This window comes from Colobus angolensis, unplaced genomic scaffold, assembly GCF_000951035.1.
Source record: "Colobus angolensis palliatus isolate OR3802 unplaced genomic scaffold, Cang.pa_1.0 Scaffold59, whole genome shotgun sequence".
In the NCBI taxonomy this organism is placed as follows: Eukaryota; Metazoa; Chordata; class Mammalia; order Primates; family Cercopithecidae; genus Colobus; species Colobus angolensis.
The window spans coordinates 7,805,314-7,828,776 of record NW_012119487.1 but is presented as its reverse complement, the minus strand read 5'-3'; the positions used below and the strand labels follow the sequence as shown (position 1 = coordinate 7,828,776).

The 23,463-nt window shown below is 41.0% G+C and overlaps 1 protein-coding gene across 2 annotated transcripts in view; it reads right to left on the bottom strand.

Moving 5' to 3' along the window:
• The window catches only part of BRINP2 (bone morphogenetic protein/retinoic acid inducible neural-specific 2), a 110,584-nt gene that overhangs the window by 7,791 nt on the left and 79,330 nt on the right, over positions 1-23,463 (bottom strand). For both annotated transcript variants that reach the window (XM_011962383.1, XM_011962382.1), the window contains 3 exons: positions 18,176-18,366; positions 16,897-17,105; positions 1,070-1,175 (listed from right to left, as the gene is read on the bottom strand). In XM_011962383.1, coding sequence (XP_011817773.1) covers positions 1,070-1,175; positions 16,897-17,105; positions 18,176-18,366 — 506 coding nt within the window. The remainder of the gene's footprint in view (positions 1-1,069; positions 1,176-16,896; positions 17,106-18,175; positions 18,367-23,463) is intronic.

Below are 23,463 nucleotides of genomic sequence, written 5' to 3'. Positions count from 1 at the left end.
GCATGAGTGATGGGCTATAAAATTAAATAGCATAAACTACTCCAAATGAACAACTAGACATATTGAACTTCACTCACTGCTACTTTCCAGACACAAACCCAGCCCATCCAGGGACCTCAGTGAAGAGGAATGCTAATTGCCTTAGATAGCTCTAAATAAACGAGTTTTTAGTCCTCTTTCTTATATATTTCTTTATTCCTAAAGCATTGCTGGGTCGCATTTGACTCAGGTTGCCTGGAATTTGTAATCATAGATCCTGGGTGAGGGTTATTGATTTTGTAATGCTGAGACAGTAATATCTTAAACAGAGTACAATTCAGTTAGGCCTTGAGAAAAATAAAGTTTTCCCACTGAATCAGTTTGCATAGCCCTGCCCCAGGATGCCTGTGGGGAACAGAGAGCAAGAGATGCACGTCTCCCCTTAGCCCCCAGCCTCCAGAGTTAGTGTGGTTTTCTTTCCCTTTTCTTTCACAGTTTTGCTTGTTCTGTCTCAAATCAAATTCTTATTTTTCTGAAACTCATCTCCTGACTTTGAATCACCCATTTGCAAGATCACAGGCAGATAACAGAAAGCAGGGGCCACGTTCAAATGGTGGTTCCAGTAAGTAGTGGTTCCCCACTTTGTATAGCTCTTAGTTGAGCTGGATGGTAGTCTTATAACTGCTCTGTAAAGGCCAGCTATTCCTCAATGTGTCTTTGGGATAAAGTAGAAGGTTTTCTGGGAAATGAAGATCGTTGAACTAGGTAAAGGCTTATAAGGATGGGTATGCTGTTCCTTGTAGGATTGTGACAGAGGACTTGAGACAGAATGTGAAGTGGGATGATTGAGGTGTCATGTGATATGAGCAATAGGTCTGGGGTATAGGGCAAACCATACCAGAAAGTTTCTTAAAACATGATGAAAAGTTGTTAAATACAGGTCCCAGAACTTGTGGTAGTGCTTGTCTTAAGAAAGGTTTGATCAAATGGAACAGGCAGAATTTTATCCTGCTATTTGATCTAGGTTTTTTTTGTTTTTTGTTTTTTAATCAGGTGTGAAAGGTATGAACACTATCACAGTGCTGCTTACCAAGTAACTGCACTTTGTTCTCCGGACTCTGTACCAGGACAGAACTGACTGAGTCCAGATTGTCATAGTTGCTGCAGCCCAGAGGACCGGTCCTGGTCTCGGTGACCTAGAGAAGGAAGGAGTATGGAGTGGGTTTAGATAACAAGTGGAGACTCCCTTTGTACTTCCCTTCTCCAGCTGCTCCAGCTCCAGCTCCACATCCTGTCCTCGACCAGCTACAGCAGTGATACGTGCCTTTTAGTACTCCAGAGGTAGAAAGTCACTTTCTTCCTTGTCCTGAGGCAGTGAGTGTCTGTTACATATGGCTGGCAGCAGCAGTTGTATGTAAGTGAGAGCCTTTCAGAAAGAGCCAAAGGGAATTTGTGTCTGGAAAGGCAGAGAATGCTGGAGAAGGAGTGAAACCTTAAGCTCGAGTCACCCCTTCTCCCTCCAGAAGAAGGCAAGAGGCCATATGTGGTCCCTGTCAGCCTGTTGGCAAGCCCAGCTGCATCCACTTGATGTGGTACTCACAGGCTTTATGGATCCTAAAGATGAAAAGCACTAGAGAAATATGAGTTATGAGTATTAGTATTAGTATTAAACATTTAAGTCCCACCTCGGCACTGAGACGTCCTTAGAGAAAATCAGCCATGGGCTTACTGCATATTTTAATACATATATTAAATATACATAAACTCTTATAGCCATGTAATATTCCAAAACACCATAGAGTCATTTTAAAATATTATAAAGTTGGCCCATCAGTTTTCCCTGATGTTTAAAGTATAAGATGAAAAATGGGAAGCTTTAAATGCACTGAAATAATTATGTAATAAGAATGATGGGGACCTGAGGCCCTTTCTTCTCAGGATCTCTGAAGGCTTTGCCAACAATCAATCAACCAATCCACGAGTATTTATTGAGCAGCCACTGTGTAATTCCATACAATTCTTCAAACGTTTATAGAGCACCTTTCCTGAAGTTCATCGTGGAAGCCCACTCTGACACCTCTGACCTCCTCTTCTGGTTTCAGCCCCCTCTGCTTTGCAGTAGGCACAGGAGTTGCAGTTTTACATCCCTTTCTGCAAGAATGTGATCCATGTCTGGATCCTACACACTATAGGCTCCAAAGAGGGAAGCTCATATTTATTTTGCTCCCCATGTTGTTGACAGCAATTAACAGTTTCTGGCACATAGTAGGTACTCAATAAACAAGAGAATGCACATATAATATGTTCCAGGCTTTTCAGGATAGGGAGGTGTGTGCAACAATGTACACATCGTGTACTGCATCCTCCAGGAGGTCATAACCTGTGGGGGAGGTAGGTGCATACACAGCGGACTGACAGACATCCAAGTCACGGTAGAAGCCTGCATCATGATGAGCTCTAAGGAAGCACAGCTCTAAACAAAGGGAAACGAGAGGAAGTAGCAGAAGAGGCACCATCTTGTTGGTCCCTAAGGAGAAGTAGGGAGTGGACAGGTGGGAAGAGAGGAAATGTACTACGAGGAAAAGGAGAAGGGACAGTGTGATCTCTGCAGCACACAGGCTTGGAAGTGCATAGTGCATGTGTCTAGCACCCTGCCTTGTTACCATGGTGAATATGAAAGTGTAAGGGACATTCTTCAAGGGAGTTTAGTAGACCTAGGTTTAAAAAACACACATAGAGCAGAGTGATAAAGTGAGAGATTGCGTCATGCTGAGCAAAAACAGTCAGGAGAGAGGCAGGAGGGATTCCTGTAGCTTGAAGTAATCCATGAATGCTTTATGAAGGAAGTAAGCCATGAATTCGTTTTCAAGAATAAGTAGGGGTGGCAGGGAAGGGAGGGGAAATTGAATAAAGAAGGGTAACTCCACACAAATACCAAGGGGTAGCAATAGGCACAGAGCGTGAGAGGCAGCAGGGAGAACTAGACTGAGGCCATGCCAGGGGCAGGGACAGCTTCTCTACAGTTTTCCAAATTCTTCCTCCAAGAGAATCCTACTTAACTTTCCCAAGAACTCACCGGAATAAATCTCATTACTATCACTCTCCAAGGAGGAAAGTAAGGTTCAGAGAGTTATAGTCCTTGAGACCACAGAGCTGATGAGTAGCAGAAACAGGATTCTAACTTTACAGTCCTCAGACTCCAGTTCAATACCCTTTTGTCTCCTTAGCAGGGAGGTCAAAGGACTGCAGAAAAGAGAGTCTAAATCCTTTACATGCCATCACTGTCAAACACAAATATTCTAAACAGACCAGTCCACCCAAAATATTTTAGTGATCTGCTCTCTCCTCAGACTGTTAACATTGAGCAAAACAAATTGTAGTGACTTCAGATCAGTTTGATTATCCTTACAATGCAGACCAGGAAACCAAGGCTCAGATAAGTTAAATGACTTATTCCAGGTCATACAGTCACCTGCAAGGATAAGATTTATTTGGCTCATTCATTCATTCTTTTATTTACTCATTTGTTCATTTAACAAATATTCAAGGAGCATCCGGAACTCACAGATGAATAAGACATAGTCATGGCCAGTAAGGAGCTTAGAGACAAGTGGAAATGTACTTAAATAATCCCAGTATTCTGGCTGTTACACATGAGCCTGCCTCCCTCCACATGTGGACACAGGTGCTGAATCACGTTTCTTTATTGGGTGAGTGGGTAGGATTGACTACTGGTCAGACTGCACTTGGGAAGCAGAGGCAGCCTCATTTCAAGGTGAAGTCTTAACTTTCTTTATGGTGTCGAATTCCCCCTATGAAGAGCCATGGCCAACGACTGTCCCAGCTACTCTGGGGAAGTTTGCCCCTCTAGGTTAGGGTGGGCTGAAGGACAGAGGTGGGACACAGGGGTATGGTATTTGGAGGCTTGCCTGTCCCTGCCTACAGGTAAGTTGGCCACTCCATCATCATTGGGGTTTTCACTGGCTTTTCCATCCACTTACTCTTGACTTGGTCACTCACCAACCAGGTCCAGGAAAGAAGGAAGTTAACAAGCCTTAAGTGGGAATAAGATGTGACCCAAAGAGGAGGACAGGCTAGAGAACAGCCACAATAGGAGCTTTCCTTTCCTTCCCCTTCTCCCTCTCCCATCCCTACCTGCCACCAATGCATCTGCTTCCCCCCGCCCTCCAACCACCATCATCTTGTTCATCATGCTAGGCTATCTTTGATGCAATTTTCTGACCTTTACTCTGCTGTTTCTAAAGGTCAGTCCCACAAGAGGACAATCAATTAGGTAAGTCATTGAAAGGGTGTGAGTAACTTCACTTTAATTGTGGCACAAGGATGGGAATTAGGAGAAAAATAACATGATCCTTATGCTCATTTCCTGTTAGAGTGAAGAACCTGAAGAGTGAGGAAGGCCCACTCAAGTTTCACTAGTTCCCAAAGTCATGTGCTTTTCATTGCTATTTTGCTCTGAGATGCTGTCTTCTCCCTTCAGAAGTTAAGGAGGTGAAAAGAATAGAGGGAGCTGGAGAGGGACCCGTTGCAGTTTTTGCCTGAGTACTGACTTGAGTAAGCAGAATAGCCTGAGACACCCCCAATCCCTCGCCCCAAAGTGAGGAAAACCTCAGCATCTCTGGAGGATTGTTCAAGAGAATCCTGCACTTTTTTCTGTAGAAGAGGCAGACAGCTTTGGCAGATTATAAAGAAAGCCTATACAGGTAATGGAGAGTGCAGTTCACTCAGGCACACACTGTTCAAAGAATGCCTCAGATAAGCTTTCAGAAAGGGCCAATAATTGTGTGCTAACTGGTCTGTTGACAGAGACCATCCTGCCTTGAGAAAGCCCTGATGGACCTCAGGTTCATTAGCACATCAAATTTTCCATAAATACCAGATCGTGCAAACCCTCATTCCAGTCAGTCTCCTCTCCCCACCCTCCACCTTCCACTTCCAGGCTGCTCTTGTCCTACCTAAGGAGACACCTGCAAACTAAGGGCAGAGTGAAATGGGCTTCTAATTGTGAGCAATCGAGCTGGGATGGGAGAACAGAGCTGATGGTGTATGTGCTTAAAAGAGCTGCAAACTGAATCCCAGGCTGCTGCAGTGAGGAATTCGGACGAGTCACTTTTAAGGAAGTTTTGTGAGAAACAGTTTTTTTTCATCCTGGAGTCCACCTGAACTTTTGTGTGAACTCCCTTCAGTCAGCTTGTGAGCATGTCAAGCCCTCCCCACCAAGTCCTTCCTCAGCCTTCAACTAAATACAGGGTGAGCCGTAATTTAGAAACAAGCCCCTTCCCTCCTTTGTGGCTCTAATCCCTTCTGGGGAATTATGGACAGGATGTCTATGTATACAGCCCGTCACAGTGTGCAAAGTGTTTGCATGTGCTCTGTATCATTTGGTGACACCCCAACCCTATGGCAGAGCCAAGAGTGACATTCACAGTATTTATCAGCAGGTAGAACAGAAGCACATTGACTCATCAGAAGGGATGGGAGCCCTAGTGCCAGAGCAGTGCTCTAGAGGCCTCCTGAGGTATACTCTTCTTTTGGTTACCATCAAAAGGAAATCTGGGGGCTACAGAGGGGAAGTAAGTGTGGTTAGGGCAGTACATGGGGATTGGAGTGAAGACTATTCACCAGCTGTATAGAAGTGTTTCAATATTTTAAAAACTGATGTAACCATATCAGCTGAATGTAAGCCCTGTGTGCAGGTGAGTCAGATAGTTGGTAATATGTATCATGGATGAGAGAAATAGAGTTCAATGACTTCTCAAGGTCATAGAAATAGCATCAAAGCCAAAACCAATCCCAAGTCTTCTTACTTGAGTAAGTTTGTTTCCCACTAAACCATGTAAGTCTGCCTTCACCTCGCCACATGCCAGACAACACTCTAAAGGGACCTGGAGCTGTGTATCTGCCACAGAGTCTCTGCTGCTCTAAGACCTGGTGTCATCGTGGGTGTATGTGTCAGGAGGGAGATAGGCATGTAAACATCCTCAATGTAATTTGACAATTTCTGCAATAGAGGTGTGTGCCAATTTGGGTAAACCTTCCAACAGAGAGGGATGTTCAGTGAGGTCTTAAGTAATATATTAAATAAACAAAAAGGTGCGTATGTCCATGTTAGTGCAATGAAGTTGCTAAGAAAGGAGAGTAAGTGCACATCTTCTTAGGGGAAGAAGAAACAGGCAGATATGCTAGAGAACTTTTCTTCTACCAAGGCAGAGCAGGTAAGCAAATCCCCCATCCCAACTCCAGCCACCTCTCTCAAGAGTAATGAATGTGCTGGAAGCCAGCTGCTGAGGCACATTCATAGAGGGAGGTAGGTGGCAGGTACTGTAGCACCAACAAAAGAATGTTAGCTAGGAAAGATGTGCTGCTGTGTGTATTGGCCTTTGCTATATGGATCTATAAGTACTAAGTGTGTGAGAGCAAAGAAATGTTCCCTGGCAGAGAACCTTACTGCCAGGACAAAATGGGCAGGTCAATCTCATAAAGTGAGCAGAACTGTGGGGTGGGATGCCAACACACACCTTTGCTCCTTAGTCTAGCAATGGGTCCTTGAACAGGCCACATCAGGTCTCTAGACCTTGCTAAGTTATGTGAATATGAAAACTTGAAGAGATGAAGGTTGAAGAAAATACAAAATCATCCTTGTTTTTTCATGGTTTTCTTCCTAGGGGGAGAACCCATTGTACTCCCAGACAGAAAAAAATTTCCAGATCAGTCAGCCCAGTGGAAGTTGAATATTCATCTCACTTTCAATGTGTTCTTGGAGAATCTTCAAAAAGTGGCTTCCAAGGATGATGACCTCTTTGAAGAGATGGGCAGTGGCTCTAATTCTGGAAAGTACATTCATAGGCACTATAAAAAATGTAGTTTGGGATGTCTAACCACCTTTCACTCCACCATCCACAGATTTTGCTTAAAAGGTGGGTCCAGAAAGCCATAGTTAAGACTATGCAAGCCCAACTCTTTGTATTAAACTAAGGGTAGACTCTGAACCAGATTCTTTCTCAAGAGAATTGAAAACTATGATACTGAAAGAAAAAATTTAAAAGGTGATTGTAGATACTCATAAAATTCAAATAATAAACAATTATAAGGCACCTAAAATATGCCAGGAACCGAGGACATGGCAATGAACAAAGTAGTGATCTCTGCCATGGTGGCATTGACCAAGAGATAAAACAGAAAAATATTCAGCAGAGCCAGAGTCAACTCCACAGCAAGCCAAAGTTACATGTAAGTTAAAGTCATCGAGGTACAGAAAAGTATGGAATAAATAGATAAAAGATTTCCAACTAGGGAAGCAGGAAGATGACACAGATGAAAAAGTAGTGACATGTATTTCCACAAAAAACAAAAAGAATAACCTGAGAGTATGACCATACTTTTCCAGGTTCCATGTGCCTACATTAGATTTAGTGCCTAGTCCTTGGAGAGCTGTGGTATTTTTTCACCAGAATTCTCTTAAACTATTTTTATACTCAAGCTACCTTGAGTAGATTTCTGTTTCTTTCAACTAAGCATGCTTATATGTACTTGCATACACACTGAGCAGAAGAGCCTAATCTATGTGAAAAATGCCATGTCCAGGGACTCATTCATTAATTCAACAAACCTTTACCCATTGCCCACAGTGTGGGAAGCTCTGTACTCTTATTGGGAAATCATAGTTGAACAAGACCCAGCCTCTTCCACAAGAACTTCATTGTCTCATGTGGAAGTCATTGTGTTAGCTGACATATGTTCAGTTTTACAGTTCAAATGATATATCCTATAAAAGAAGCATATGTTTGAAACCCTAAAGAGGGGCATTTGACTATCTTGAGAGTTAGGAAAGGCTTCACAAAAGAGTTACCTTTTTAAGCTGAGCAAAAAAGGGTGAAGAAGAGCCATTCAGGTGAATAGGCAAGCATTACAAGTAAAGCAAACAGCAAGTGCCAGGAAAGTGAGATATGAGAACATGGCATATTTGAGGAAAGCCTGATATTTAGGTATGAATGGTTTACACAATATGAGTGGAAGGTGAAGAGTAGAGCGGGGAGTATGGGGGCTGAGAAAAGTACCAAAGGACTGGTTAAAAATGAAACTAGAAAGACAGCAGAGACAGATTTTCAATAGTCACATAGTTTAGTTAAGAACAGGAATTAATCTTTTTCACACTCCAACAGTGCTACGGTTAATACTATCTACACTTCCTTTTTTTTATTATTATTTATTTATTTATTTTTGAGACAGCGTCTCACTCTGTCGCCTGGGCTGGAGTGCAGTGGCGCAATCTGGGCTCACTGCAGGCTCTGCCTCCTGGGTTCATGCCATTCTCCTGCCTCAGCCTCCCGAGTAGCTGAGACTACAGGAGCCCACCACCATGCCTGGCTAATATTTTGTATTTTTAGTAGAGGTGGGGTTTCACCATGTTAGCCAGGATTGTCTCGATCTCCTGACCTCATGATCTGCGCACCTCGGCCTCCCAAAGTGCTGGAATTACAGGCGTGAGCCACCACACCGGCCTACAGTTTCTTATTAAACCTCATGGAAAACTTCAAGATAGAAACTGTTCTAATTGTACAACAATTTTAGGATGAGTAAACTGAGGTTCTGAGAAGTTTGGCTTGTTCAAAGTCCCACCATGAACAATGGCAGAACTCAGATTCTTGGGTTGGAGCCTGTATTCCTTCCATTGCATCACACTGCCACCCAGGATGGGGAAGAGTAGTTTGGGCTCTGTCCCATGTACAGTTCAGGGCCACTGACGGATTTTAGGCAGGGAGTAATATGATACAATATGATATGATGATTTGCACTCATGGTAGCAACCCAGAGGTTGAATCAGGGAGAAGAGCTGAGAATAGAGATAGGAAAACTACTTAACAGGATAATGCAAGAAAATCAGGTAAGAGTTGATGAAGTCCTAGATTAAGGAAATGGCAGTGGGCATGAAGAACGGACAAAGGGCATGTTGAAGACATATGCAAGAGAGTGGTTATATTGCCTAGGTTTTCTTCTATGGTTTTTATGGTTTTAGGTCTTATGTTTAAGTCTTTAATCCATCTTGAGTTAATTTTTGTTTAAGGTGTAAGGAAGGGGTCCAGTTTCAGTTTTCTGCATGTGGCTAGCCAGTTTTCCCAGCACCATTAAATAGGGAATCCTTTCCCCATTGCTTGTTTTTGTCAGGTTTGTCAAAGATCAGATGGTTGTAGATTTGTGGCATTATTTCTAAGGCCTCTGTTCTGTTCCGTTGGTCTATACATCTGTTTTTGTACCAGTACCATGCTGTTTTGGTTACTCTAGCCTTGTAGTGTAGTTTGAAGTCAGGTAGCGTGATGCCTCCAGCTTTGTTCTTTTTACTTAGGATTGTCTTGGCTATGCAGGCTCTTTTTTGGTTCCATATGAAATTTAAAGTAATTTTTTCTAATTCTGTGAAGAAAGTCAATGGTAGCTTGTTGGGGATAGCATTGAATCTATAAATTACTTTGGGCAGTATGACCATTTTCATGATTTCGATTCTTCCTCTCCACGAGCATGGAATGTTTTTCTATTTGTGTCCTCTCTGATTTCCTTGAGCAGTGGTTTATAATTCTCCTTGAAGAGGTTCTTCACATCCCTTGTAAGTTGTATTCCTAGGTATTTTATTCTCTTTGTAGCAATTGTGAATGGGAGTTCACTCATGATTTGGCTGTTTGTGTATTATTGGTGTATAGGAATGCTTGTGATTTTTGCACATTGATTCTGTATCCTGAGACTTTGCTGAAGTTGCTTATCAGCTTAAGGAGATTTTGGGCTGAGACGATGGGGTTTTCTAAATATACAATCATGTCATCTGCAAACAGAGATAATTTGACTTCCTCTCTTCCTGTTTGAATACTCTTTATTTCTTTCACTTGCCTGATTGCCCTGGCCAGAACTTCCAATACTAGTTAAATAGGAGTGGTGAGAGAGGACATCCTTGTCTTGTGCTGGTTTTCAAAGTGAAGGCTTCCACCTTTTGCCCATTCAGTATGATATTGGCTGTGGCTTTGTCATAAATAGCTGTTATTATTAAGAGATATGGTCCATCAATACCTAGTTTATTGAGATTATAGTGATAAATCAAGGAATTTAAGAAAATGAGGCCATTAAAGAGTGAAGAAGTATAAAGTTGGTCAGGTCAAGGAATAGCAAGGAACATAAATGGGATCTTTAAATTGTAGACCCAATGCCTACCTTTCATTTTCTGATATGATCCATTTGTCTCCAACTTTGACACAGTCCATGACAGGACTAAATGGGGAGAGAGGCTTTCACAGAGTTCTGTCTTCTTGGTAAAACCTACTCCATGCCACAGTGATTTCTAGGTGGCACTGAGAGCCAGCTTGAGATTCGTGGCCATAATTATAACACGAGACCACTCAGCATAGTTGTAAGTTTTATCAGCTACATTTAGCAGTTCATGTACAGGAAGGCATGGAATAGATGGAGAGTTGGATTTAACCAGGATATGTGTGTATACGTGATGAAAGATAAAAGAGGGAAGAGAGTTGAGTTAAAAAATCACATCAGTGATTTTTAAAATCATTTTAAACTGTCTAAGATACTAGCCTCTCAAATGTACCCTACCTTTCTGTTAATAGAAAATCATCGTCATCTCTTCTACTCTCACTCCAAACTCTGTACATTCCCTAATCTCACCTCTTCTCTTCAGTTAACTTCCACTATGCTCTCTGGATCTCATGATCAGTTCTTAGCAAAATCCCATATAATCTCAACCACTTCTCAAGAGTCCACTTTGCCTTTCGATTCTAACCACAGTGTAGCTGACCCTGAGGTCATGGTTTCCCCTGCAGCCTTCTCTAGCAGTGGCCATCTCATTTCCCACCCCCCATGCTCCTGGGCAGGGAAGTAAGGAAGGTGTTCCCTTGTGATATCCTGAACACTGTTTCTCCATCCTCTCTAATGATCTCTGGCTCCTTTGAAGCCAGAACCACGGGACTCTTAGTACCCACTACCCATCCTCATTGCAGTTTATTTTTCTTGTTACTTCCCTTCATTCATTTCCATTAAGTGATTACAGAGGGAATGCAGTTACTAATAAAATTAGGTTCCAGGGCATAGTATTCCTTCTAGAATCTCAATATTAGGCATCACCCAATCATACTTGCTCTAGTCTCTTTCCCTAATGAATTGTCAAACCTAGTTAGACTTTTAACCTTTAGACCTGACCAACTTTTCACTTTCTAGCATCCCTCAAAGGCCTCTTTTCATTCACTGACTGAATTATATTCCATGGTCCATTACAATAATCACTCCTTTGTGTATATTCTCAACTCTCTTCCCTCTTTTATCTTTCACCATGTATATACACACATCTTGGTTAAATCCAACTCTTTGTCTATTCCATGCCTACCTATACATGAACTGCTAAATGTAGCTGATAAAACTTACAACTATGCTGACTGGTCTCATGTTATAATTATGGCCACCGAAGCGGGCTCTCAGTGCTACCCACAAATCTACTATGTTTATCTAGTTAACCAACACTCTTAACTCTTATTCTCAAAAGACCATTTCATAGATTATTTTCCCAACTGTTCCCTTTTCTTCCTTTTAGCCAAAGACTTTCCTTCTGTTTCACCTAGGAAATCAAGAAGCAGCAGCCAATCAGAAGAAAACAGTGGCATCTTCTCACCATGCAACTAACATCCTGCTACTTTTGTCCTTGTGCCCTCTGCTTTGCCTCCTGTTTCGAAGGATGAAGAGCTCAAGCTCCTGGGTAAGAACAACCTCTTTGCTCCTGCAATTATCTTCTGTCTCTCCTACATCATCACTTTCTTTCTCCCTCTCTACGGAGTTTTTTTTTTTTTTTTTTTCAGACAGAGTCTTGCTCTGTCACCAGGCTGGAGTGCAGTGGCACAATCTCAGCTCACTGCAAGCTCCGTCTCCTGGGTTCAAGCAGTTCTCCTGCCTCAGCCTCCCAAGTAGCTGGGACTACAGGCATGTAGCACCATACCCAGCTAATTTTTACATTTTTGGTAGAGATGGGGTTTCACCATGTTGGCCAGGATGGTCTTGATCTCTTGACCTTGTGATCTGCCCGCCTTGGCCTCCAAAAGTACTAGGATTACAGGCATGAGCCACTGCGCCCGGCCTATGGAGTTATTTTAATCACTATATCAATATGCTGAAACAGCTCCCATCTTAAATACAAAAACACACCCTCCTGTGACCCCACATCGCTCCCCAGTTATCATTTGTTTTTCAATTTGCCTTGAAAAACAGCAAAATGATTGTTTCTATTCATATCTGATTCTTCACTTTGCTTCCTTCCTGGAATTTTCTTCACTCGGCCTTTTGTACCCTTCATGTACTGAACAACTCTTCTCCAGGTTACCAGTTACCTCCATGTCACCAAACTGAAGGTCAAGTCTCAATCTCCACCTTAGTGACTGCTCAATAGCCACAGTTGCCAGTTCCTTCTTTTGTGAAAAACATTCTTCACATGGCTTTGTGAGCCCGCTTTGGTCCTCTTCATATTCTCTGTTCTGTCTCAGTCTTCTTGGTTGGATCCTCTCTTCTTCCCCCTTTCTGAACATTGGAGTGCTTCACAACTCAGCCCTCAGGCCACTTTTGTAGTTGCACTCACTCCTTGAGTGATCTCATTTCATTTTCTCCCACAGTTGGAAATACCAACTACACAGGTGGATATGTGTATATATTTGTATACCAACTTTCCAGATTCAATCATGGCCTTTCTCTTGAAATCTTGGTGTTTGTTTTCAACTGACTGTTAGATTTGTCTAGTTAGATGTCTGATAGGAATGTCACATTCAACTTGTCTAAAACCAAATTCTTGATTTATTTCTTTCAGCTCTGTACCTCTTCCCAGTGTTGTCCTTCTCAGTAAATGGAATCACTGTTCATTTGATTGCTCAGGCCATAAATCTTGCAGTAAATCTTTACTCCTTTCTTCCAATCCATTGTCTGATTCCGTAGGCTCTACCATCAAAATATATTCTGAATATGCCAACTTCTCACCACCTCTGCAACACCAGCTTTGTCCAAGCCACCATTATGTCTTACCTTTACTATTGCAATAGCCACTGCACTGGTCTCCAGGATCCTCCTTTCTTTTTACTTCCTAATCAGTAAGGCCTTCATGATATGTCCCCTGCAACCTCTATAAACTCATCTTTTACTTCATTTCTCTCCTGACTGCATGCCAGCCTCATTGCCTTTCTTGGTGGTCCTGGACCATACAAAATACACTGCCCTGCCCCTTTATGGCACTTGTATCTGCTCTGTCCTTTGTCTGTGATGTTCGGGGCTTACTCCCTCACTTCATTTAGGTCTCTGCTTAAGTGGCATTCCTTGGACAGGTCTTCCCTAAACTCCACATTCCCATCACCCTTTATCTCTTACTTGGCTTCATTTTTTCATACCATTCATCCCACCTGGCATTATACAGGTGTACCTCAGAGATATTATGGGTTCAATTTTAGACCACTGTAATAAAGCAAATATCACAATAAAGCAAGTCACGCACAGTTTTTGGTTTCCCAGTGCATATGAAAGTGATGTTTACACTATACTGTAGTCTATTAAGTGTTCAATAGCATTATGTTTGAACAAAGAATGTACATACCTTAATTAAAGAATATGTTATTGCTAGAAAATGCTAATGATCGTCTGAGCCATCAGCCAGTTGTTGGAGTCTTTTTGCTGGTGGAGTGTCCTGGTTTGATGTTGATGGCTGCTGACTGATCAGGGTGGTGGTTGCTGAAGGTTGGGGTGGCCTGTGGCAATGTCTTAGACTAAGATAACAATGACGTTGTTATCAATGGACTCTTCCTTTCACGAAAGATTTCTCTGTAGCATGTGACTCAGTTTGATAGCATTTTACCGATAATAGAACTTCTTTCAAAACTGGAGTCAATCCTCTGAAACCCTGCCACTGCTTTATCAACTAAGTGTATAAAATATTCTAAATGCTTTGCTGTCGTTTCAACAACATTCATAGTATCATCACCAGGAGTAGATTCCCTCTCAGGAAACCACTTCCTTGCTCATTCATAAGAAGCAACTCGTCATTCATTCAAGTTTTATCATAAGATTGCAGCAATTCAGTCACATCTTCAGGCTCTACTTTTTATTCTAGTTCTCTTCCTATTTCCACTACATATACAATTACTTCCTCCACTGAGGAAAGACATCCTCAAAGACATCCATAAGGGTTGGAATCAACTTCTCCCAAGCTCCCATTAATGATATTTTGACATCCCCCTATGAATTACAAATGTTCTTAATGGCATCTAGGATAGTGTTATTTCTAAATGATTTTCAATTTAATTTGCCCAGATTTGTCAGAGGAATCACTATCTATGGCAGCCTTTACCTTACCAAAACATTTTTTAAATAAGACTTGGAAATCAAAATTACTCCTTGATTCATGGGCTACAGAATGGATGTGCTTGCAGGCATAAAAACAATATTAATCTCCTTGTACCTCTCCATCAGAGCTCTTGGGTGAGCAGGTACATTGTAAATCAGCAGTGATATTTTGAAAGAAGTTTTTTTCCAAGCAGTAGGTCTCAACAATGGGCTTAAGATAGTTCATAAACCATGCTGTAAACAAATACGCTGACATCCAGGCTGGATTATTCCATTTATAGAGCACTGCCAGAGGAGATTTAGCATAATTCTTAATGGCCCTAGGATTTTCAAAATGCTAAATGAGTCTTGGCTTCAGTTTAAAGTGACCAGCTATATTAGCCTGTAACAAGAAAGTCAGCTTGTCCTTTGACGCTTTGAAGCCAGGCATTGACTTACCCTCCTTAGCTATTAAAGTCCTCAATGTCATCTTCTTCCAGTAGAAAGCGGTTTCATTGACACTGAAAATCTGTTGTTTAGTGTAACCACCCTCATCAGTGATGTTAGCTAGATCTGGATAACTTGCTGCAGCGTCTAAGTCAGCACTTACTGCTTCATCTTGTACTTTTATACCACGGAGATGGGTTCTTTCCTCCAATCTCATGAATCAACCTATGCTAGCTTCGCACATTTTTCCGTAGCTTTTTGACCCCTCTCAGTCTTCATAGAATTAACCAGAGTTAGGCCTTACTCTGGAGTAGGCTATGGCTTCAGGGAATGTTGTGGCTGGTTTGATCTTTCCAGACCATTCAAACTTCCTTCATATCAGTAAGAAGGCTGTTTGGCATTTTTATCATTTGTGTGTTTACCGGAGTAGCACTTTTAATGTCTTTCAATAACTTTTTCTTTGCATTTGCAACTTGGCTAACTGTTTGATGCAAGTGGCCTAGGTTTTGGCCTTTCTCAGCTTTTGACATGCCTTCCTCACTATGCTTAATCATTTCTAGCTTTTGATTTCAAATGAGAGATGTCTGTTTCTTTCACTTGAAAACTTAGAAGCCATTGTAAGGTTAATAATTGGCCTAATTTCAATATTGTTGTGTCTCAGGGAATAGGGAGGCCTGAGAAGGGTGAGAGAGATGGGGGAACAGCCAGTTCCATACACTGACCAGTCAGAACACACATCATTTATTGATGAAGTTTGTTATCTCATATGGGTGCAATTTGTGACACTCCAAAAAATTATAAAAGTGACATCAAAGGTCACATATCACAGATCACCATAACAGACAAAATAACAATGAAAAAGTTTAAAATACTGTGAGAATTATCAGAGACATGAAGTAAGCACGTGCTGTTGGAAAAATAGTGCCAAAAATAGTGCCAGTAGACTTGTTTGACACAGGGTTCTCACAACCTTTCAATTTGTAAAAAAGAAAAAAAAAAGTATCTGCAAAGTGCAATAAAGCAAACCATAACAAAATGAGCTATTGCCTATACATTTATGAATTATCTCTCTGCTATTAGAATTCAAGCGTTATGAGGGCAGGGACTTTACAGCTTTTGTTCACTCTCATATTCTCAGGACCCAAAACAGTGTCTGACAAATAATAGGTGCTCAGTAAATATTTATTGAATGAATTAGTAAATAAAATTTGCTTGTGAGTTTCAGATGGGATAAAAGCAGGATATAAGACAACTTTGAAGTCTTTTCAACACCTTAATATTATGCTTAGAATTTTTAAAAACCTGTATTCTCAAGTACAGTATTTTCACTGGTTTTCCCTAAAACAACATGAACTTTACTAGAAATCTCTTAGGTGTAAGTAGAGAAGATATGACGAAGGTTATAGTTATTAAAGTCAAAATAACTATCGATCTTTTAAAAACATACATGAGATCATGTTACTCCCTGCTAAATCTCTCCAGTGGTTTTTCACTGCACTTTGACTTATATTAAAATTCCTTCTCATGGCACATAATCTGGCTCCGGCTGACTTCCAAACCTCATCTTGTCTTTGTTATTCACCTCCCCACCATCTCAGCAGTCTTCTCTGTGGCCCAACAAGGCATGAGGCTGGTTCCTGCTAAAAGGCCTTAGTACTTACTTAGAATAAGTACTTAGTATTTGTTCTGTCTGCCTGAACACTTTCTGCTCACTTCTCCACAAAGCTGGTTTCTTATCATTCAGAGCTCAAAGTCTAAACCCCAAAGTGCCCTCCATGATCAATCTGATAATAATCATGAGCTGCTCCCTCCCCATGCCCCAGGATATGTGCACCTATGACTCTGCTTGTCTTTATTTATCATTAGAAATGGCTTTGTTGTTTTCCATCCTCCACTAGAGTACAGCCTCTGTGAGCATGGGGACCTTGTCTGCCATTCAAGTGGGTGCTCTGTGAGCGTCTACTGTGTCTGAAGGCTGGCTGTGTCTTCATCAGAAAGCTTCTTTTCCTCTTCCATCAGTCCGCCTGGCTGACCTAGAGCTTGTTGAGGCTTGGGCCTCCTCCTAGTTCCTCAGTGCTTCCCGCACCCCCTGCCCTGTACCTCTCAGGTCGTTACCTTGATGGCCCCCGTGGCTATCTGGATATGGTGCAGCCGTCGCAGCGTGCTCTCTCTGTCGATGAAGTAGGAGGCGGCCAGCTGGTGCAGGGTCTCCAGGGACACGGCCGAGCTGTTCCCACTGCCCCCGATTATAGAGGCACCTCCTGTTGTCTCTGTCTTTCTTCCCAGTTTCCGCTTGTCCACAAAAATGGTCAGGGACTCTTCTCCTATGGTGAACAACACGAGTGTATTGGTGAGGCTCTCTGCTCTTGAATTCCCTACCAATAGGAACATAAACCCTTGGCCAGGGTAGACACAGCTGAGAGAGCACAGCCCCTGCTGCCAAGCTCTTCCCCCAGCCCTTACCATCTTTAGAAGAGGCTCATCAGAGGGAGCCACAGGCCAGCGGCCTCGCTGCCTGAAAGGCCCTCTTCCAAAGCTCAGTCCCCCTGCCCTCAGCTTATCTGTTTAACATCTTCTATTGAACTCTGTCTCAAGCAATCCTCCTCCATAGGGGAGACACAATTCTCTCTCTCAAGTTGTTTACGAGGAGTCTTCGTGGCTTTTTCTGCTCTCTCGGGAAGGGCAAAAGCCTTGAAGCCCCATCTCCCTCCCCCACATCAAACACTCAACACCTGCCGCATGCCGACAGCTGGCCTGAGCCCTGGGAGAGCTTGTTTGGGTTGATTGGACAGTGAGCTAAATGTTATAATGAATCCTGCTTCCTTCTTCCTAGGGCAGAGGGAACTCTGCATCTTCAGAGCTTTTGATCCCGCCCTGGTAGGTTCTAGCCCACATTGCTCCACCCTACCCCCACCCTCCGCCCCACAAGAGGGTGATTCATCAGCCCACAACCACTGGAGTTGTTTGGACAGTTTCCAATCTTTATCGAGAGGAAGAGGGGTCAGTACTCCAGGGACTTTGACTTCTTTGCCTGTGAGTCTGACCACTGTAGCCACAGCAAACATTAGAAAGTGGCGAAGCCTCAGGGGTTAGGTGACTCAGCGAAGCGAAAACTGGGAGCGCCCCCTGCTGGCAAGTGCTTGTTAGGAGCCTGTCCACCTCCAACCGTCATACGCAACTTCCGCTCTTCAGGAGAGCCTTACAAGCAAATGGAGATGCTCTGGGGTAAATTGAGATGTCAAGAGACTACACTGTTTTCAAATGCACCAGAAAGATTTCTGAGGCAATAAAAGACCAGGAGGAACAAAAGACTGTTGGAGCTATACTACATAAGTCTTAACGTTATTTCCAACGGTCTGGCAACCAATTAGCTTAGGATTGTGATGTTGCTTACCTCCAAGGGTGGCAGAAAGTAAGAAATGAGTGCCGTACTTTTTAATCAGGTTTTCTGTAACCTGTTGCAGATTGGGTCTCCTTCCAAGGAGGCGAATGTTCCGGATAAACTCTGGGGCAAGAGGCAATGGCAAACTGAAGAAGTCCTTCCTTTCTAGAGCCAAGTTGTTCACCTTCCAACGGGCAAACTCCCTGGAGGAAAAGCCAAGGGGTAAGGAAAAGCTGACCGCGTTTCAGAGCAAGAGGCATAAAATCTGAAGTAGGTAATGTTCTTTCTCCACTTGCAACCACTCATCTCCTCTCAGCCCACATCCCGACCCCACTCCACCCGCTGGAGGTGCCCAGTGTCTGGCAGAGGCCCCTTAGCCTCTCACCTGGCCTGTCATTCACATGCTGTAAGAAAGCTCTGTCTCCACTGACCTCCATCAGAGTCTCTCCCAGCCAACTTTCTCATCAGGCAGTAGTTGATTAGCTTATTCACATGAAGTCATGGTTTACAGTGTCGAGTAGTAGAAAAAGCACACATTGGAACAGTGGTTTGCAAAGATGTGATCTAATCACAGCTGTCTTATAGTGAATGAGTCACATCACCTGTCATGGCCTCAGTTACTCACCTGTGAAGTCAGGAGGCTTGCTCTAGAACCACTGCCCTCACATTTTGATCTCTGATCCCCTTCACACTGTTAAAAATTATTGAATCCCCATATTTGTACATGTGACTTAGAGCTATTGAGATTTACCATTTTAGAAATTAAAACCGAGAAAATCAACATTTGTTATTTCATTTAGAGATAACATTAATAAACCCATTACATAAAACCTAACCTTTTCATGACAACTGTATGTTCTGAAACAAAACAAATTTAGCAAGAAGAGTGGCATGGCTTTGCATGTTTGCAAATCTCTTTAATATCAGGCTTAGCAGAAAAGAGCTGCACTCTCATATTTGCTTCTACATTCAATCTGTTTTCATAATTGTGGATTTTCATCTTTGGTACTACGCTAAACTAAACAGATGGTAGTTTCTTAAAGGTTAGTTACAATATGGAATCTGAAATCATATCAGTGAACTTTTCATGCTTTGTTACATTAAATCCAGTGTTCTATATTGTAATCTGAATGGATCTTTCTATCCTGCATAATGTTGTAACATCATGTGTTGGTCATCTGGAAAATATCAGGTCACCGAGTTATGCAGATCTTCCACGTTTTGACACTTTTCATTATGTAATATTAAAACATCTCACTATGTAATATCACGACCAATCTCTTCAAAGTCTTTAAATATTAGGAAAATGTCAAGTTCATGAGGATGAATGCAAGTTTTCTAAAATTTGAATTTTCATTTAAAAGTTTAAATTGTATTATTGATAACAAATACTGTCAGGTGTTTTCCTTGCAGAGGCTGGCTTAGTTAATTCTTTTTTTTTTTTTTTTTTTTGGAGAAACGTCTGCCAGACACTCAAGTCTGAATAATCATAGTTTGCCTGTAGCTTGTGCTTTCAAGAAAAATGGAGTTCCATGAAAAAAGTGGCTAATTCAGCTTGCAACTCAACCACAAAAGTATTTTTCCTTGAGACAATTGTAGTACTTAAGTAGCCTCAGATTTGCTTTATGTGCACTTCCCATTTCATCTTACAGAATATTAAAAACACATGTACCCAAGGGTCAAGCTTTAATAAAATTAATAAATGTTTCTGCTTTAAGTGAAGCGTGTGTGTGTGTATGTGCGCAGGCATGTGTGGTTGTGTGTTTAGGTGCAAGTGTGTAATGAAGAATACATGACTCCTAGTGTTATGTGGTGTCACTGCCTTTATTCAAATTAAGGTACCAGCAGTTTTATTTTGTACCTTCAGTGCAAATGTCAACATGAACACTCTGAAATAGTCTAAGAGGATCCATATTTTAAGAAGCCTTATTTTAGAAGATTGCAAAGTCGTTCGTTTCTAATCCTGTTGAAGATTTTAATTTTCAAGCTTTGCTCCTCATTGGAATGTTTGCATTTTAAAGGGGACAGGTTTATAAATCTTTATCTTGGGATGAAATTTAAAGAATCATATCCATTAATAAGAAATGAGTTTTACATTGTCCCCCAAATTGTACTGGTAAGAACAGCTCCACTGCCTTAGGAAGCAACAAAATGTAAAGTGTTTACACCATCTTCACCCATCCCAAATCTGCCCATCATAACAGTGCCAAACCTTGATCTAACCTTCCCCAAATGTCCATGAAATGCAAATGATAGGGTTACATAAAAATAAAATAATTAAAAATCAATAAATAGATTTTTGACAAAGATGCCAGGAACACACATTTGGGAAAGGAGAATATCTTTAATAAATGGTGCTGAAAAAACATAACATCCACATGCAGAAGAATAAAACTTATCTTTCGCCATGTACAAAAATCAGCTCAAAATGAATGAAATACTTAAATGTAAGACTCAAAACTATAAAACTAATAGAATAAAGTATAGGGGAAAAGCTTTATGACATTGATGTGGGCAAGATTTTTTGGGTAAGAACTCAAAAGCACAGGCAGCAAAAGCAAAAACAAACAAATGAGATGACATCAAACTGAAAAGCTCCTGCATAGTAAAGGAAAAACAGAGTGAGGAGACAACCTACAGAACTGAAGAAAATATTTGCAAGCTATGAGTCCAATAAAGGGTTCATATCCAGACTATGTAAAGAACTCAAATAACTTAATAGCAAAAGAACAATATTTTTAAAATGGGCAAAAGAGTTAGACATTTTTCAAACGAATACATAAAAATGGCCAGCAGGTGCATGATAAAATGCTCAACATCACTAATCATCAGGGAAATACAAATCAAATGCACAGTGAGATGTCACCTCACCCTCGTTAGAATAGCTGTTATCAAAAAGCCAGAAAATAACAAATGCTGGCCAGGATGCAAAGAAAGGGGAACTCTAATACACTGTTGGTGGGAGTGTAAATTAGTGCAGTCATTATGAAAACAGCATGAAGATTCCTCAGAAAACTAAAAATAGAACTACCATATGATCTAGCAATCTCACTACTAGGTACATATTCAAAGGAACTGAAATTAGTGTATCAAAGAGCTATTTGCACCCTCATGTTTATTGCAGCACCATTCAAAACGACCAAAATATGGAATCCACCTAAATTTCCACAAACTGATGATATACACAATGAAATACTATTCAGCTGGGAAAAGAATGAAATCCTATCATTTGTAGCAACATGGATGAACCTGGAGGACATCATGTTAAGTGAAATAAGCCAGGCATAGAAAGACAAATACCACATAACCTCACTCATATGTAGAGTCTAAAAAAGTTGATATCATGGAATTGAAGAGTAGAATAGTGGTTACCAGAGGCTAGGAAGGGTAGTAGGAAAGGGAAATGGGGAGAGCTTGGTTAATGGATACAAAGTTACCGTTAGGAAGAATAAGTTCTGTGCTCTATTACATAGTAGGGTGACCATGGCTAATAATAATGTACTGTAGGTTTTAAGTAACTAGAAAAAAGGATCTTGAAAGTTATCACCACAAAGAAATGATACATGTTTGAGGTGATGTATATGCTAACTCCCTTGATTTGATCATTATTCAGTGTATGCATGTATTGAAACATCACACCAATACACTGTTGTGCCAGATATGTCAATTATGAACAAAATTTTTAAAATTAAAATTATAAATACATAAATAAATAAAAATCTATGCTACATTTGATGCATAATCCCCCCATCTAACTCTGGAGACTGACAGGGGAGGAGCATGTGTCAAATACTACTAGGGAAACAAAGAAAAGCGGGTGACTAATAATTCATGGTTCCAACAAGGTCTTCAAAATTCCTGCTGTGTAGCTTTATTTATCTAAGCAGGTAAGTTCATAATAACATATTGTCAGTTATTTCCTTTGTGCAGCAAGTGCTAAACTTTAATTAAAGTACAGAGTATTTGTCAAAAGTATTTTCTATCCCAAACCTCACTGCAGGGTAAAGAACAGTTGCCTGATCTCATCTCTAACTGGCTGGATGGAAACTAGAATCCTCTCACTGGTTAGTTGATAATTACACTGATGAATCATAAAATCAGATTACTACAAGCAAACAAACAAACAAAAAACCTTAGGGTCATCAAACCCAGCCCCCTTGCTTTGGGATAGGGCACATCTAGACTTCATTAACTAATGGTTTCTAACCTATTATTTTTCTAGATTGCTGGGGGGAAAAGACATTATTACATTTTCCATAGTTTCTTACAATGGTCAAAGCCCCTCACAGAAAGGAAAGGCCAACTTAGCATAGAGGTGCGGCCCACTTTAATTAAATATAATAAATAAAAATTGGTAGTCAGTTGTCTGACCCAGTCAGACACTGGGTCTGGATGGGAATTAGTATTCTCTAGTTTCCTCATGTTTCTCGTAAAACAGAGAGGGCAAGAGGTTTACCTAAAGCAATAAAGCCAGTTGATAATAGAACCAGAACAAAAAGCTCGTGTGCTGACCCTCCTTCTATGCTATTAACAGAAACTATGATGGCGGTGACAATAGTCACAACTGAGACTCAGAGAGACTAAGAAAGTAGTGTGGATGAAATCACAGTCAGTAAATGACAGAGCTGTGCTTAAAACCCAGGCCAGTATCGTACTGCTGTTTCTATAGCACTGTTTTCCTTCGAGTAGATGAGGTTAAGTATTAAGTGTATTTTATCAAATTCTAATTTTTTTGTGGTGTTTGGTATCCTTTAACACACATACTTTTATTACCCAGAACATTCCACTTTTTACATTTTCTACATAAAACATGGATTAGTTGTATATTCAAAACATAGCATAACGTTTGTACCACAGCAAAATGTTCCTGGATTAAGGCAATTTTAACATGCCCATTTGCAGGAGAAGAAATTGAGATGCCTCAAAAAGCCAAGTCCATACAGAAGGTACATGGGAGGAATCACAGATAAAGGCCTGAGTCCAGCTCCTGTGGCTGCTAAGAAATCATAACACAGAATAATGAATGACCTAGAAAAAGGAATGATACTGTCTAAGGAAGTTTTTTATGAGCAAATAATAAAAAATAATGGCTAACATTTAATGAATTTTTAGTATGTGATAGGCATTCCAAGCATCTTACAAGGATTAGTTAATATTATATTCAAAACACCATATAAGGGGGAAAATATAATTATCTTCATTTATAGATGATGAAATTGAGGTACAAATAAGTTAATTTGCCCAGTAGTTTAACTACTAGTTAAGTAGTTTAAGCCAGTAGGTGGCAAGGTCAGGATTTA